The 18,663-nt window shown below is 40.2% G+C and overlaps 1 protein-coding gene across 4 annotated transcripts in view; it reads right to left on the bottom strand.

The window, feature by feature from the left end:
- LOC126337707 (probable Rho GTPase-activating protein CG5521) overlaps positions 1 to 18,663 on the bottom strand; it is a 275,478-nt gene that overhangs the window by 120,702 nt on the left and 136,113 nt on the right. For all 4 annotated transcript variants that reach the window (XM_050001492.1, XM_050001493.1, XM_050001495.1 and 1 more), the window contains 2 exons: positions 9,910 to 10,035; positions 9,002 to 9,169 (listed from right to left, as the gene is read on the bottom strand). In XM_050001492.1, coding sequence (XP_049857449.1) covers positions 9,002 to 9,169; positions 9,910 to 10,035 — 294 coding nt within the window. The remainder of the gene's footprint in view (positions 1 to 9,001; positions 9,170 to 9,909; positions 10,036 to 18,663) is intronic.

Below are 18,663 nucleotides of genomic sequence, written 5' to 3'. Positions count from 1 at the left end.
AGACACGGGTTCACAGGTAGATGGCGTGTTTCTCGACTTCCGCAAGGCGTTCGATACAGTTCCCCACAGTCGTTTAATGAACAAAGTAAGAGCATATGGACTAATAGACCAATTGTGTGATTGGATTGAGGTGTTCCTAGATAACAGAATGCAGCATGTCATTCTCAATGGAGAGAAGTCTTCCGAAGTCAGAATGATTTCAGGTGTGCCGCAGGGGAGTGTCATAGGACCGTTGCTATTCACAATATACATAAATGACCTGGTGGATGACATCGGAAGTTCACTGAGGCTTTTTTCGGATGATGCTGTGGTGTATCGAGAGGTTGTAACAATAGAAAATTGTACTGAAACGCAGGAGGATCTGCAGCGAATTGGCGCATGGTGCAGGGAATGGCAATTGAATCTCAATGTAGACAAGTGTAATGTGCTGTGAATACATAGAAAGATAGATCCCTTATCATTTAGCTACAAAATAGCTGGTCAGCAACTGGAAGCAGTTAATTCCATAAATTATCTGGGAGTAGGCATTAGGAGTGATTTAAAACGGAATGATCATATAAAGTTGATCGTCGGTAAAGCAGATGCCAGACTGAGATTCATTGGAAGAATCCTAAGGAAATGCAATCCGAAAACAAAGGAAGTAGGTTACAGTACACTTGTTTGCCCACTGCTTGAATACTGCTCAGCAGTGTGGTATCCGTACCAGATAGGGTTAATAGAAGAGATAGAGAAGATCCAACGGAGAGCAGCGTGCTTCGTTACAGGATCATTTAGTAATCGCAAAAGCGTTACGGAGATGATAGATAAACACTAGTGGAAGACTCTGCAGGAGAGACGCTCAGTAGCTTGATACGGGCTTTTGTTAAAGTTTCGAGAACATACCTTCACCGAAGAGTCAAGCAGTATATTGCTCCCTCCTACGTATATCTCGCAAAGAGACCGTGAGGATAAAATCAGAGATTAGAGCCCACACAGAATCATACCGACAATCCTCATTTCCACTAACAATACGAGACTGGTATAGAAGGGAGAACCGATAGAGTTACTCAGGGTACCCTCCGCCACACACCGTCAGGTGGCTTCCGGAGTATGGATGTAGATGTAGAAACACATATACAACCACAGAAATGGGTAGAATCTGTTGTTGGCCATGTCAATAAATCACATCAACTACAGAGGCTGATGGAGCGAGAGAAGTAAGAAGCCCATTACTACATACACTTGAACTACTGATCAACATAATGGTCTATTTTCATTACAGTTCAACAGATGCTGGCATTCTGCATCCTTGGTTTTACCTGGAAGACAAAAACACCCTGAAGATGACCAGTGAGTGCTCCATCAAAAATACTAGAAAGATTCATGACACCGTCTGCTGTAATACCCTAGACTGTCAGCAACCTTTTTAATAATGAAATTTTTACTCTGCAGCAGAGTGTGTACTGATATGAAACTTCCTTGCGAATTAAAACTGTATGCCAGACTGATACTCGAATTCAGGACTTTTGCCTTTTGCAGCAAGTGCTCTACCAACAGACCTACCCAAGCACAACTCACAATCCCCCCCTCACAGCTTTACTTCCACCAGTACCTTGTCTCTTGTCTTCCAAACTTCACAGACATTCTCCATTGGAACTTGCAGGACTAGAACTTCTGGAAGAGTACTTGCCTGCAAAAGGCGAATCTCCCCACTTGGAGTATAGGTCTCCCATAAAATTTTAACCTTTTTACATGTCTAAGAAAATCACTGAGCTGCAAATGCCTTTGTATATAGGAACATCTTAAGATTACTTTATCAATAGTGGAAATTCATGGGTGCAACAATATGTAAAACAAGGGAACAGTAACCACTCACTAAGTCGATTGATGCATGGCACATAGAAACATACTGTTTTCTAACAATGGAAAATCTGACATGGAATAATGACAATACTATGAAAAGGATAGTTGCTACTGACCCTTTAGGGGAGATGCTGAGTTAAAGATAGGCAGATCAAAAACAAAACTTTCAGCCAAATAGGCCTCCTTCAGAAGGCGCACGCATGCGCCCACCCACCCACCCACCCACACACACACACACACACACACAAATGGAACTCCTACACGCATGACCACAGTCTCAGGCTGCCAAGGCCAAACTGCGAGCAGCAGTGCATGATGGGAGAAGCAACTGGGTGGTGGGAGGGGCAGGGAGGGAGAGAGGGAGGAGTAGCAGGGTAAGGGTAGGGGATGGTAAAGTGCTGCTTGTGGAAGCATACAGGTGTGAGATGGAGAGAGGATAGGACAGCTACGTGCAGTCGTGAAGTTAGGTTGGACTGGACTGGGTGGTGAGGGAGGGTGTTGGGGGTGGGGTAGGCAGTGCGTTAAAGGAAAGACTGTAGGTGCACTGGTGCAATAGAGGGTCATGTACTCTTAAATGGGAATAGGGAAGGGGATATGTGGTTAAGGCCACTGGCTGACGAAGGTTGAGGCCAGGAGGGTTATGGAAAGATAGGGTGTATTGTAGTGGGATTTCCCATCTGTGCAATTCAGAAAAACTTGTGTTGGTGGGTAGGATCAAGATGGCACAAGCTTTGAAGAAGTCACTGGATGAAGAACATCATGCTTGGCAACGTGCTCAGCAACTAGGTGGTCCAGCTGTTTCTTGACTAACCTTACATCCACAGAAAGAAAAGCAATCCACCACCCAAAAACTGATCCCGACCTTGTGCACCAGAGCACAACATGCGAGATTTAAATGGCTGCTTCACAACCTGTACCATCTGGATCGTCCTAACGACCACCAGGTTTTCTGAGCTGCGCAGAAGAGAGCTATGCTTAAAGCATATCCTTCAATCCCATAACCTGCCTGGGCTAAACCTAAGGTAGCTCACTACCCCCCTCTACCACTCAATAGTGGGTACAGAGACCATCCACTGTTCCAGAATCCCTGCCCAATTTGTGTCCCCACATCAATTAACTGTGCGCTGTTATCTCACGCCCTAATCTATGAAATCACATGCCCAACCGCCCGCCATCTACCTCCTTCACCCACACCCCTATCTAGCCCACAGACAGCACCCCACTCTCCCACGAGCTGCTAGACACTTCCCCCCCCCTCCCCCCCCCCCCCCCCCCCCCCCCGGTCAAACCACATCACCCCACCACGCCCCAGTACACTCACTGTGGGCCAGAAAAAAGCTGGCAGTTGACTGAGCACAATGTAGGTAGACGTACGTGTGCGTGTGTGTGTGTGTGTGTGTGTGTGTGTGTGTGTGTGTGTGTGTGTGTGTGTGTGAGATGGAGGTGGGGGGCATGTGTTTCCCACAAGCTTGAGTACCATTTTTTCGTATACCTATCAACGACACAGCACTTGTGCCTTTCGGTGAGTCATCTTCTTTATTGCTAAATAATTCGTAACTCTCAACCACAACTTTTTGTAAATTTCCATGGAGACATATAGCCTTAGACAAAGGTGCAGAACTGATGCATTGTGATGAACAACCCTGATTTTGCTCTACTGAAAGGCAATGGCAATGCATGGCGAGTCATAACCAATGGACAGCACATACATTCCATATACGTAAAAAGGAAGATCTCTTCATAAAACGGAGGAATCATCAAGCAAAACAGGGTATGTAAAATGGGTGGAGAATTACTTCTTTCAGAGCTGACAATAGTTCTGTTGAAGGAATTTGTCCAAAGCTATGAGATTTTGCAACTTAATTACATCTCTGTCTGTTGATCAGCTCCTCCTTCAGTTGCTAGGTATTTATCTTTCCTCTTACATTTATTAATTTTCATCCTGTACTTTCAATTACTGCGAACTCTACATATGACTTCAGTTCCACTTTGATTACATATGACAAAGGGCACCAAGGCTCCAGAACAGAGAGACATAGCTACAACAAGAAAAACTTCATTTAGCTTATGTGGTTAGGCTGGTGGTGATGTCACCAGTTAAGCAAGTTTGAAGGAACAAGAAGAGACATAAGCTGAAAGAAGTCAAACCCCTGCCCCTCCAAACACACACACACACACACACACACACACACACACACACACACACACACACAGAGAGAGAGAGAGAGAGAGAGAGAGAGAGAGAGAGAGAGAGCTGAACATACTTTGATTTACCAAATTCTAGAGAATGCACAGATACTGTGTATCTGTTTCTCTTTTTGTAATCTATTTTGCTACAAACACAACTATGTGACAAATTCAACAACTTATTTCCAATACCACAAGCAGGAAACAATGTTAAACCAAGATATTGTAAGTGAGCTTATTCCACAGAACAAGCAATAAGCATGCAGTGTTAAAGCTCATAGGACAGCACAGCACATTTAAAACACACATATTTTACTACCTGGCATGCAGCCAATTTGATCGAGAGGCCAGGCTGAGAACAACTTTGCTGGATCGGAAACTAAAAAACACATCTGGATTTGTAAACATATGTACACACTGAACACTATCAATGAACAAAGTAGTATTTTTACACCATAAGTATATGCAAACATCAACCAAATTAGATTTGAAAAACCCAAAAACCACATAATTTTCTAGAGAAACAAAGAAAAACAAAATCTCCAGTAATATTTTATACCTTGTCATGAAAATAAAAGCAATTCCCCCAAACTGACAGCAACATGTATGAAACAGAACAATTATAAACATTTACAGTAATGTTTCTGGTTAAAAGCACAGAACTGCACTAAACATTACCAGGTTACCAAGTATACCTTTAAATTCACCTGAGAAACACCGTCAACAAAATACAAGATAGAAAAACAAATATACCACATAAATGCATGGAAATAACCGATAATGAAAACTGCCAATACAAAACATTTTATCTAGGCACAGAATCTACTTTTACAACATGCCCATTCCTTCTTTATGTTAGTTTTTATACCATGCACTTACTTATCTGAATTTCACGTAAACATAGAAGCTAACTATGTGAGCTTGTCTTTAGATGTAGAAGACAGAATTAACTAATCAACCACCAAATTCACATATAAAGGAAAAGCAATTGGAGGTTAACAACAACTGCATTGACTACATGGATCTTACACTAATTTGTATCCAGGTTATCACTTAGAATACATGTAAATTATTTGCACCCAAATGGTTTCAAGGGAGTGGATATTTTATTCCTGTCATTATACGCTTCACAAAGATCAGAAAACATCTTATGTGGGCTGCAGCACAAGAAAAATGCAGCATATTGTGTGTGTGTGTGTGTGTGTGTGTGTGTGTGTGTGTGTGTGTGTGTGTGTGTGTGTGTGTGTCATCCTAGTGTACAAAGACAGAAATATTGGTAAAGAAAAGGAATGAGTAGTGCCTACGGCCGGCTGCTGGTGGCCGAACGGTTCTAAGCGCTTCAGTCTGGAACCATGCGACCACTACAGTCGCAGGTTCGAATCCTGCCTCGGGCATGGATATGTGTGATGTCCTTAAGTTAGTTAGGTTTAAGTAGTTCTGAGTTCTAGGGGACTGATGACCTGAGATGTTAAGTCCCATAGTGCTCAGAGCCATTTGAACCATTTTGAGTAGTGCCTACAAATAGATATATGATAGGGAAAAGAAATTAACTGAGAAATAAGGGCAAAATAATGTAAAGTATGGTGACTGATGCAAGAGAGTATAACAGATAATACAAATAAAGAAAAATATATGTAAAGGTAGACAGAAATATAGGTGGGTAGCAGACAGTTCAAAGTGCCACGTGCTTTAAAGAAAAGAGTACCAGTAAAAGTGGAGTTGCCTTTGCTGAAGACTTTTTTATGCAGCTCAAAATTTTAGTTGACTGTCACATTATATTATTACGCCTGATGACGAAATCTGGAAAGTGGAGATGGCCTTGAGCTTTCAAACTTTTTCTCCAGAGGGGCGGATACCAAATATATATAAATGATGCTGACTGCAGTACAACTTCACAAGGTGCAGTTCACAACATGAGTAACTTGCATCATTATAACATCACACAACCAAGATTCAAGTTTGAGATGAAATAACATCATTTCACCACAAAACATGCAAATGTGCTGTACGTATATAAAATTTCAGAATGTTTAGAGGAAGTAAAAAGTAACACTTCAATGTGACACAAATGTCACAGGTGCACTGCTTTCTTGACACTACTGATGTTCAGAGATGGTGTTCAAACTGCCGTATGGTGTATACTGTTTTAGAGATGTCCCTGAAAATGATGTCCATTTACATTAATGCACAACTGGAATCTGCATACTAATTATTGTCTAACACACTCAAAACAATCATGTGTTTCATGAATAATGGCTCTAGCTTCATCAAGTGAGCACACAGCTCTTCTGGGGTGTCTATTGGGAGTTTTACACAAGACACTTTACTTGCCTCCACAATGAGAAGTTTGTAAAAGTGACACAGAGATAACAAAGTGGCCACAGTACTGGCCCAACTCTCCTATCGAACAACTGGGGTAAACATTGTCTAAATGTTCTCCAGAAACAACAACTTAGTGTGGTGGGGTTTCTTCATGCTGGAACCATAATCATCTCCCAACTGTTAGTGGGACATTCTCCAACATTTCTAGTAACACTTCACTCAGAAATATATACTAATTTTCTCCAAAGAGCATGTTAGGCAGAATACATGACTAAATCAGATGGTCATGAACAATACCAGCCTACAAATTTATGGTAAATCTCTGTGATACTGGAACAAAAAAGTTGCCTTAGGGTTTCAAACTCCCAGGTATGCCTATTGTGGCTCCTGAACTGTGTACATAGTCAAGGGAATTCCAGTGTCACACCCTTCAAGAACTGCTAGACAATAAATGGTGCATCTGTAACATTTGCATGACATAACAAAAGTGTTTCTTTTTATCTACTCTAATAACTCTACAAATCTATAAAAGCAGTTTTTCTTACTACCTGTCTATAAGTACCCATATCAACAACAGAAACACTCAATATGCAGGAAAAGCAGACTGCGAAGAAAAAATCATCCAAAAAGAAAACCTCTTAATTCAGAGTGGCATGAAGATGAATCAAGTCAACAATTTTTTTTACACACACACTATCCTCCCACTGGCTACCTGTAATTTTGACATTGACAGGCACTGCCAACAACTGCTCTAAATGCAGTTCAGTGTAGTGCATGGACAACCCTTCATGAAGTTTAGCTGCTCATGGCAATATATTAAGCATTGGAACAATTGACAGGTGAGGCTGAAGGGAGAGGGAAAGTTGTGAAGTTGGGAAACGATTTAGAAAAGATATCTGAATGGTGCAAAAATTGGCAGTTGACCCTAAATAACGAAAAGTGTGAGGTCATCCACACGAGTGCAAAAACGAATTCGTTAAACTTCAGTTATACGATAAATCAGTCTAATCTAAAAGCCGTAAATTCAGCTAAATACCAAGGTATTACAATTACAAACAACTTAAATTGGAAGGAACACACAGAAAATGTTGTGGGGAAGGCTAACCAAAGACTGCGTTTTATTGGCAGGACACTTAGAAAATGTAACAGATCTACTAAGGAGACTCCCTACACTACACTTGTACGTCCTCTTTTAGAATACTGATGCGCGGTGTGGGATCCATACCAGATAGGACTGACAGAGAAAGTCAAAAAAGTTCAAAGAAGGGCATCAAGAAGGGCAGCACGTTTTATATCACTGTGAAATATCGGAGAGAAAGAAAGAAAGGCATTTTTCTTTGCGACGGAATCTTCTCACGAAATTCCAATCACCAACTTTCTCCTTTAAATACAAAAATATTTTGTTGAAACCGACCTACATAGGGAGAAACGATCACCACAATAAACTAAGGGAAATTAGAGCTCGTACGCGCTATAAAATATTGGAATAATAGAGAATAGTGAAGGTGGTTCGATGAACCCTCGGCCAGGCACTTAAATATGGTTTGCAGAGTATCCATGTAGATGTAGATGTCGGAGGAGGGGTGGGGGGTGGGGGTGGGGGTGGGGGTGGGGGGGGGGGGGGGTGTAATGCTAACAACATTAAAACTTGCAATGAGAATGGAAAGAGATCAAGATGACAAGGGCAGAAGAATGCAGGCACAGCTTGCAAAGATGAATGAAGGCCAAGGAAATTTTACACACAGAAAACAGAGAGACGGACAATGAGCAGAAAGCAAGGAAAGGAAGGTGCTTGAAAGAAAACCACCATGGAATCATAAAACAGATAAAAATAATAAATAACAATAAGTAAATAAAACAAGGCAGAAATTGTAAATAATGAATCTCTGAAGCCAAGAGGAGGGCAGAGCACAAAATTAAAAGAACAGCAGAAATGGAACACAAATTGAAAAGATACAAATGCAGGACAGGGACTAATAGATGTTTCAGGCCCAGGAGATTGCAGTTCATTGAATTCAGATTGTAGGGTGCATTGGAGGACCATAAACACCTGTGCGAAATGGGAGGAGTGGGGGGGAGAGGTGGGGTGGCAAGAGATATGGAATGGGAAATACATTCGTGGAGCTTGTGGATGGGACAGTTCCCATTAATAAAGACCTTTGCAAACTGAATAAGCAAAATACTTTGCGAGCCACTGTACAGTGTGTAAAGGAGAGTATTGAAGATCCATATTACAATTTATTGGCCTATACCATTCATGTATTGCATTGCAGGAAAAATGACTGTATATGTCTCTATGCTTGCCCCTCTGTCTCCCATCTTGTTTTCGTGCTCCCTAAGGGAGATATATGACGGTGACAGCACAACTGTCACACAGCTGCCTGACAGCTGCTATTTTTCTTCCACTTTTTATATATTGTCCTAATTCTTTTGTAATTATACTAAATGAGACACTTAATAAAGCACATGCCGAAACATGCAAATTTAATGGAACAAAGGGCTGCTAATACCAAATTCAGTACTTCTTTTTTACCGCTACATAAAAAAAATTAAAAATGTTGGTGACATGCAAAAAACTGCTCCTATGAAAGCACAATAGAGGAAACAACATGGTTCCTAATGCAAATCTGCATGAACACACAGCACTTACCCTTAATGCAAGCAACAACACATTGACTGCATCTTTTATGCGAGGATGACATGTGCCATGGCTCAATTCTTGATACACATAAATGCCCAAGCTTGAAAGAGCAATGCAACGAGCCAAACCTGTTGGTTCTCTTTTCCCACATCTTAGTAAAATAGGCACAATGTGATCCTGCAAAGAAAAGAAAATGACAAATGGCACACAGTGCTCATATTAACGACAACTTACAGAATGAACTAAAAATTTAATGTAAATGTTTTATTTTTCCATTCCTCATAACGCCAGATGTATAGTGACTGCCATAAAGGAGAGTACTGCTGCCTTCCTAATCCTCTTCTTCTTGCCCCCCTCACACCTCTCTCTCTCTCTCTCTCTCTCTCTCTCTCTCTCTCTCTCTCTCTCTCTCTCTGAGCAAAAAGAGTCAATTCCATCTGACTGTGTCCTTTATATTACTAACAGTACATTAGATACAACCCTGTACAAAATCCAGAAATATTTCAGATTCTCACAAAATAGGAAGTTTCTATTAAGTGTTCATATAAAAATATCTGTTTTTTCCAACACAACAGGAAGATATTTCTATATCTTACCATACCTATGTTAAATTTTCAAGCACAACAAAATAACATGGGCTTCACGTACACCATTTAATTAATGTTCTTCACTGGGCAAGGCAGATTGGAAGCTGAAACTGCCAACAGAAAGCTGACAATAGGAGGGGCACACAAAATTAGAAACTGCTGATTACTCTGAATACTTCAAAATTTTTTACTAAAATGTGAATTTTCCTGCTTATTTCTAAATATCATTTTTAAACTAAAGAGACAGTGCACAGGCAGGAACCCTGTTTTGATTGATATTGTTAGAGAAAACAATAGTACTGTACTGTTAGGCAGAGCAAATCTACCAACCTTGGCATCGACACATGATCTCACACTGAACTCCTTTACTGTGGGCTGAAGTACTGGTAGTTCTGGGAAGGTGCTGGACAAGCAAAGCAGAGTGCCCAATATGGAAGCTGCCTCAGTCCGAGGAGCCTGTGATGATAGAAGTACACCAAGTTTTAGAACAGTATGACACAACAACTAATACACTGAAGTACTTTCATGCAGAGAACCATAAGATCACAGTACAAGAACTCTTTTTGAACTATTTATAAGGAATCAGATTATCAGGGAACTTGACATGCATTAATATAACATAAAATATTTTAAATTACCATAAAACTAATTTCAGATCATCTTCCCTTGTTAACATAAAAGGTAGTATTACAAGGACAGAAGGTGACCTACTGCACAATTAAAAAACTGGTTCATGATACACAATTGCCCTGTGCCCTCCCTTTATCCACCTATGCTTTTCCCAAATTCAGAAAGAACTCCGACACCATAAATAGATTGCCATATTCAGCTAATCGCATGATAAAATGAGAGCATATCCTCAGTGAATTCTGAGGTGTTGATTCCTCTACCATTTCATACAAATAACTCCCACAATTGGTACGATACTTCTTTGGCCTTTGGATGGGTATGTTTGATACAGGAAATAGTTTTGTATTTCAATAAGTACTTCCAAACATTTTGCTGTAGGGAGGAGCACGTAGAAAAAAGGAGTGCGTAGAATAAAGAAGTATGTAGAAGAATTGTGACTCAGGTTTAGGTGACCTACGTGACCATGCACTTGATAGGTATGCCCCTAGTAGATCTGTTTATGATGCACATCACCCTACATGGCGTACATTCATTGTAAAGGAACTCCTGGAAAAAAGAGACTATTGCATAACAGGTATACAACAAAGTACAGGGCTACAGATATCAACATGATAAATGAAACATGTTCAACAATCCTGAAGGCCATGCACGAAGCCTTCAATGACTACTGTAGCAAAACATTATCAAAGGATTTTTCACAAACCAAATACATTCTGGTCATATGTAAAGGCACACAGGGGTATGTCCAGTTACTCACAGACAAAACAAGAACTGAAATTGAGGGAATCAAAGCATATCCAGAACTGCCGAACTCCATTTTCAAATGTACCTTTACAAATGAAAATCCAGGTGTATCACCTCGATTTAATTCTCGAACCAAATGCTAAGATAAGTAATATAGATATTAGTGTCAGTGATGTTGAGAAACAGCTGAGATTGCTGACACTGAAAGAAGTTTCAAGTTCCAATGCAATGACTATCACGTTCTGTGCCAAATTTGTGGTTGAGTTAGCCCCCCTTTTAACTTTAATCAACTACAGAGCCCTCGAACACAAAACTTTAAGTGCCCTTTATCCGAGTTGTACGACTGTCAGTATTGAGACATACTCTCAACAACTATTTATCAACATGACTAAACTATGTAAACTTCTGACAACTACTGTCCACACAACTTAACAGAAAAGTCGGTCCTTGACATTGTCTAGTAAGTGTACACTAGGACAAAGCATATAGATGTTGGCTTGGCATGGAGCAGGAAAGACAAGTAATAACACAGTCCCATGAGGCTAGGAGCTTATAAGCAGACCACTGATGAGCGGCTGCAAGGTGCCGTAATGACAAGGTTCTATGACGTGATAAGCCCGTGAGCAATCGCATGCAAATACTGTTAAGCAGTGCCCTTGTAAGTGGCTGACCAAAGTGCAGCACCATATGGGGCTCATGTCGAGGGCGAGACGACACCTAGGTGGGCAACGGCAGATGTTGGATCCTTAACAGAGATTCATGGCAGCTGTTGGTCTGTTGGAGGCCAGAGCATAACTGGTTCTTGATGGGTGGGGCACTGACTGAAGTAGATATCTGCAGAAGAGTACCTACATAGTGTCATGTGAACATGTGACCACACAGACACAAATAGGTGTCTGCAACTGCAGTGCTGCCTACATGATCTGCAACCCATAGTGAAGCACACAGTTCCCAGACACATTGTGGTAGCTGCAGAAGGCTTGGCGATAGACAGCTCAGTGATTCTTCTATTGATAAACATCTTTTGAGGTAAAGTGAGGGTGTACCTGACCCACAAAGCATCTCAACAAGTGTGGTGGCCGAATACACTGGAGCGCAGTCCTACTTGTACCACAAAAACCATGCCCGGCAGTTGGAAATAAGCACCAATCACATACGTCTACTAGACGAGTAGCATAAGTGACCCACAAAACTACTGTCTAATATCCTTCACATCCATTTATCAAAGAATCTTAGAACATATTCTGACTGAAAACATAATGAGAGATCTCAGACAGAATGACCTCCTCTATGTCAATTTGCACGGATTCTGAGAACATCAATCGTATGAAACACAACTCGCACTCTGCTCAAATGAGGTCCTGAGAGTTGATAATCAAGACAGTCAATTAAATGGAGCATGTTTTGACTGCTGAAAAGCATTTCACTCAATATCACATCTGCACTTATTATCGAAAGTAAATCTTATGGGGTATAAAGAAAAATTTGTGAAGAGATTGATACATCTTGGTAAGGATGAGTGTCATCTTGAACTGCATCAGTAACTATGACTGTGCCCCAGGATAGTGTGCTGGGGCCCTTGCTATTAATGCTGTCTATTAATGACTGCAAACAATATTAATAGTAACCTCAGAATTTTTGTAGAAGATGCAGTTATCTATACTGAAGTACTTTCTGAAAGAAGCTGCACAAACATGCAGTCAGATCTTCATAAAGATTTCAGAGTGGTGCAAATATTGGTAACTTACTTTAAACATTGCAAAATGTAAAATTTTGCACTTCACAAGCAAAGCAAAAATGTGCTATTATATGACTACATTATCAACAACTCACAACTGGAATTTAGTCAACACGTAGAAATACCTATGTTTAACAATTTGTAGTGATATGAAACCAGACATTCACATAGGCTCAATAGCAGGTAAAGCAGCCAGCAGACTTCAGTTCATTGGTAAATACCAGGGAAATGATGATGATGATGATGATGATGATGGTGATGTCGTGGGACGAGGGCCTCGGGTCAGGTAGACCGCTCGCCTTGTGCAAGTCTTTCACTTTGACGCCACTTCGGCGATTTGCGCGTCGATGGGGATGAAGTGATGATGATTAGGACAACACAACACCCAGTCCCTGAGCGGAGAAAATCTCCGAACCAGGCAAAAATCGAACCCGGGCCCTTAGGATTGACAGCCTGTCGCGCTCACCACTCTGCTACCGTGGGCAGACACCAGGGAGATGGAAGCAGTCGGAAGCAGTCAACAAAGGAGATTGCTTACAAATAACTAATATGAACCAACCTAGAATACTGTTCAAGTTTGTGGGACCTGCGCCAAATAGGACCTAAAGGGATTTGGATACATACAGAGAAGGGCAGCACAAATGGCCACAGGTTTGCAAGACCCTTTCGGAGAGGGTCACAGATAAGCTGAAGAAAGTAAACTGGCAGAAATTTTAAGATAGAAGCAAAATGCTCCTAGAAGGCCTAATTATAAACATTTCAAGAATCAGCTTTAAATGAGGAATCTTGAAATATATTGAACCCACTATGTACCACTCCTGCAGTGACTGTGAGTACATGAGTAGATTAATTACAGCTTGCAAAGAGGCATCTGAACAGACACTCTTCTCGTGCTTCATATGAGAACGGCATGAGAAGAAGCCCTAATAACAGATACAATGAAAAGTACCCTCTGCCATGCACTTCACAGTGGTTTGGATAGTATGAGTGTCAATGTAAATGTTTAGTGTGATTTATTCATCCATAACATGGTACACTTCTCTTTCACAAGCTAATAAAAGATTTTTATGTAAAAATGTTGATAACATAGTCTGTAGGTAGACATCACCTCACTGTAGAGGCTTTGATTTGACATATGCACAGAAATGATTTTATTTTCCAAGACTTACCAAGCGGGAAAGCGCCGGTAGATAGGCACAATAAATAACACACACACACACACACACACACACACACACACACACACACACACACACACACACAATTTCTAGCTTTCGCAACCGACGGTTGCTTCTTCAGGAAAGAGGGAAGGAGAGGGAAAGACGAAAGGATGTGGGTTTTAAGGGAGACGGTAAGGAGTCATTCCAATCCCGGGAGCGGAAGGACTTCCCTTAGGGGGAAAACAGGACAGGTGTACACTCGCACACACACACATATCCATCCACACATACACAGACACAAATGTCTGTACAATAGTATAAAGTGTTAGGCTCTAAGTGAATAATTCACATTTTGATCCTTAATACGTTTAGAGCAGACACTTTAACCAAGAACTAAAGCTCTTTTGTTTTACTGTAACTTCTGAACAAACTATTTCATGAGATTCCATTTCATTAAGGCATTTATATGAAAATGATAAATCCTGTGTGGAATATGAATTATGGAAAAACTGAAGACAACAACTCATCGTATAGAGGAAGAACTGAGCAGTTAACAGGCACATAGTGCCCTTTTTCTACAGTGAGTTCTTGTCTTCAGTGATTCTACTGTCCATGGAAATCAAAAGTTTATTTAACCACTCGTGATTTGCAGTTCATCCCATCAAGAAGGGAAACATTCAGGGATGTGGAAACAGTCATGGTAAACATTAGTAAAAGACAAGGAAATTATAGGAACTTAATCTCTATACTGTATTAGTAAAGAACTATCATATACTAGTTAATGCTATTCATACATCATCTTAATTAAATTGAGTAAATTAGAAAGAAAGCTGCTACTTTGAAAGAAGCTGCCACCTGCTCAGTTGTGTTATAATGCTGTTTTTTATCTGCTGTTGGTAGCTTAATATTTACTTTATTACTAGTATTTTTTTACAGAAAATACACACCTAAATCAATGAAAAAACTGAGCAATGTGTACAGTATATTACGACATGTCATGCAACTTTACAATAAATACTGCTACCATGAAGGTAACGGAACTCTTCAATTACTGAATCTAGATACTCCCATAATGTGTAGGAAGAGTGGCTATTGAGCTGAGTTTTCAATTTTGTGTTTTTAATTTTATTTTGAATAGGTATGGAGTCCCAGTTTCTTGCTTCATATTGGGCAGAAGCTTGTTGAATATATTTTCACCAAAGCACACAATTCCATTCTCAAGCCTACCAGGGGGACAGGGGAAGTCCATGTGAAAACTGTTTTGTGTTGTGATAGTGTAAATTACAGTGTTACTCAAACTTATTTTTATTATAAACAAAAAAAGCCATTATGGAGTAAATGTATTAGAACACGAGTAGCTGCACTGCCCCATAAATAATACCATAACTGGGTAACATGTGCAAAACGAGTCAATAAAAAACATGTAAGGTCAAATAAACTGAGATTTTGTAATGAACTTCTGCTCTGTCCTAATGACTTTAAAAATATCCAGGTGGTATTCATTTATATGTATGATACTGGAATATCCATTGTGGAATTCAGACAATGGAATCAGTAAAGGAAGCTTCTTAATGTAGTGCCCATAATCAGGAAAATACCATGATAGCTCATCTTACGAATGCCTTCATCCAGGCTGCTGTGACATGAGAGCTACATCTACATTTACAGTCATACTCTGCAAAACCATTGTGAACTGCATGGAAGAGGGTACATCCTATTTTACCATTTAATAGGGTTTCTTCCTGTTCCATTCATATAAGGAGTGCAGTTCAGAATGATTGTCTGAATGCCTCCGTGCATACTGTAATTATTCTAATCTTGTCCTCACAATCCCTATGTGAGTGATATGAAGGGATTGTAATATATTCCTACAGTTCTTGAAGTTCTGTTAGCACACTTTCTTGGAATATCTTAATTACACTGATACTCCACAACTCACTTTATAGCACATGGCAGAAGGCACCCTGTATTATTTCTTTTCCTGCTCCACTCACAAATGAACAAAGGAAAAATGACTACCTATATGCCCCTGTATGAGCCCCAATTTCTCATATCTTGTCTTTGTGGTCCATACGCGCAACCTATGTTGGAGGCAACAGAATATTTCTGCAGTTAGCTTCAAATGCCAGTTCTCTACATTTTCTCAATAGTGTTCCTCTAAAAAGATACTGCCTTCTCTCGAGGGATTCCCATTTAAGTTTCCTCAGCATCTCCATAACACTTGCATGTTGTTTGAAGCTATCAGTAACAAACTTAGTACCCCGCCTCTGAATTGTTTTGATGTCTTCCTTTAATCCGACATGGTATGGATCTTAACACTCTAGCAGTACTCAAGAATAGGTCACACTGACCTCCAATATCCAGCCGCCTTTACAGATGAACAACACTTTCCTACAATTCTCTCAGTAAACGGAAGTCGATCAGTCAACTTTCCTATCACAGTCCTCACATACTCGTTCCATTCCATATTGCTTTGCAAAGTTACACCCAGATATTTAAACGACTTGACTGTGTCAAGCAGGGACACTAGTAATACTGTATCCGAACATTATGGGTTTGTTCTTCCTACTCTTCCACATTAACTTACGTTTTTGAAATTTATAGTTAGCTGCCATTCATCACAACAACTGGCAACTTTGTCTGAGTCATCTTGTATGCTCCAACAGTAACTGAACTTTGGCACCTGCCAAATCATTTATGTACATAGAAAATAACAGTGGTCCTGTCACACTTCCCTGGGTCACTCCTTAAGATTCCCTCACCTCTGATGAACACTTGCCATTAAGCACAACATACTGCATTTTATAACTTAACACTTTGCCGTCCACACTTCTTGTACAAATTTATTCACTTGGCGCTGACATTGCTAAGTCGGATTACTTGGCTTGTCGCCGACCGCTTGCCACTTTTCCGTTGGTGACAAGCTTCAAACACATTAACTTTTGAGTGCTTTAATTTTCCAGAAATCCTCTATTTTGCCATATTGTTCCACAAACTCGAATTTTCTTTTCAAGTAACTTCTCTGCAAGTTCTACACTGTTTAATTATCCATGCAGATGTGATGCCACTTTCCATCTGAAGGTGTCAATAGTTCCATCACTGTTTTTGCTAAAGGCTGTCCAGCACCAGAATATATCTTGAATGAGGAAATGTATCCCGTACTCGAATCTCACAGCATCCGAATGAGTATGCCGTATTACGTAATTTTCGACGGATCGTAAACTTTAAATTTAACCATCCATGCCACAGTATCATTCCTTCATCAACTGAGATGTTTTGACTTACATAAATGAAATGTTTCTTTAAACTTTTTGGAAAAATAATCAATTACAGATTGCACTTCGACAAGCTGGTTGGCATTTTCCAGTTTATTGTTGCTGTCAGAAAAATGTAAAAATGATAAAATTTGTCTGAATCAGTTATGAGACATTGTGTTGCGAAATATCAGTGTGTCTACCAATGGATTCGTTGATCAATAATCCTCGCTCCTTGCATTTTTTTTTTTTTTTTACTGTTCCCATAAGGACAGCAAGCCCGAACCATTGGGTCCCATAACATTGAGAAATTTGTCATTTTTTAAATCCAGTCTCCTTCTATTGCAATTTTGACTGTAGTACTTGTTGTTTTAGTTGCTAATATATTCAGATAGCTCGTTTCCAATATATAATTGTACGATATCCCCAACCTAGGTATCCTTCAAATTTATTATTGGTCCTCGGTAGATCAAAGTCTGACCACTGTGCACTGTCTTCTTCCTCTGATTCAGCCGAATCAGTTGGCAACTGCAGTGTTCGCCAAATTCTTCTTGGACGTATTTCACTCTCTTCCTATGAATCTGCTTCACTTTCATTTTTTTGACATCCAATGTCTTCTTCCCAATCGGCCAAGTCGTCCTGAACATCAGACAAGATGTCCGTGCATTCATGGTCTCTTTCGCCCACCAACAAAACACTTGTTGATTTTTGTAACTTATTGTTACCTAAACACAATACCAACAGAATGCAAAATATACTGACTGCTGTTGCCTGCCACTGCACTCTGGTGTCGCTGGCCACTCAGCGATACTATGCAGACGACACTACTGTGGTGTCGGTGACCGTTGCACGCTATTTTGCGCACGACACCATTGTGGTGTCGCCAGACTGCATAGTGTTAAGAAGTCTTCAAGCAACTCACGTATCTGTGAACCTATTCCGTACGCTCATACCTTCTTTAACAGCCAGCAATGGGGCACCGATCAAAAGCATTCTGAAAATCTCGAAATATAAAATCTGCTTGTTGCCCTTCATCCATATTTCGATTTGTATCGTTTGAGAAAAGGATAAACTGAATTTTGTGTGAGTGATTTTTTCTAAAACCATGCTGATTCATGGACATAAGCTTCTCAATCTCAAGAAAATTTATTATATTTGAAATTAGAACATGTTCAAGCATTGTGTGGTACACTGTTGTCAGGGATATTACTCTGTCATTTTGCAGATCCGCTCTTTTGCCCTTCTTATACACAGTAGTCAGCTGCGCTTTTTTCCAGTCGCTTGAGACTTTGTGGTGGGTGAGAGATTCGCAATAAACCCAAGTTAAGTAAGGGGCCAATGCCACTGAGTGCTCTTTGAAACACCAAACTGGAATTCCATCTGAACCTGTTGAATTATTTATTTTCAACTCCAGTTGTTTCTCTATACCAGGTACGCTCATTACTATGTTGTCCGTATGGGAATCGATTCAATGGTCAACCACAATATACTTCTATGATTATACTGCCTGAATGTGAAATTTAAAACTTTGGCTTTCATTTTGCTATCTTCAACTGCC

The sequence above is a fragment of the Schistocerca gregaria genome, chromosome 1, assembly GCF_023897955.1.
Source record: "Schistocerca gregaria isolate iqSchGreg1 chromosome 1, iqSchGreg1.2, whole genome shotgun sequence".
In the NCBI taxonomy this organism is placed as follows: Eukaryota; Metazoa; Arthropoda; class Insecta; order Orthoptera; family Acrididae; genus Schistocerca; species Schistocerca gregaria.
This window is presented reverse-complemented; position numbering and strand designations above follow the sequence as displayed.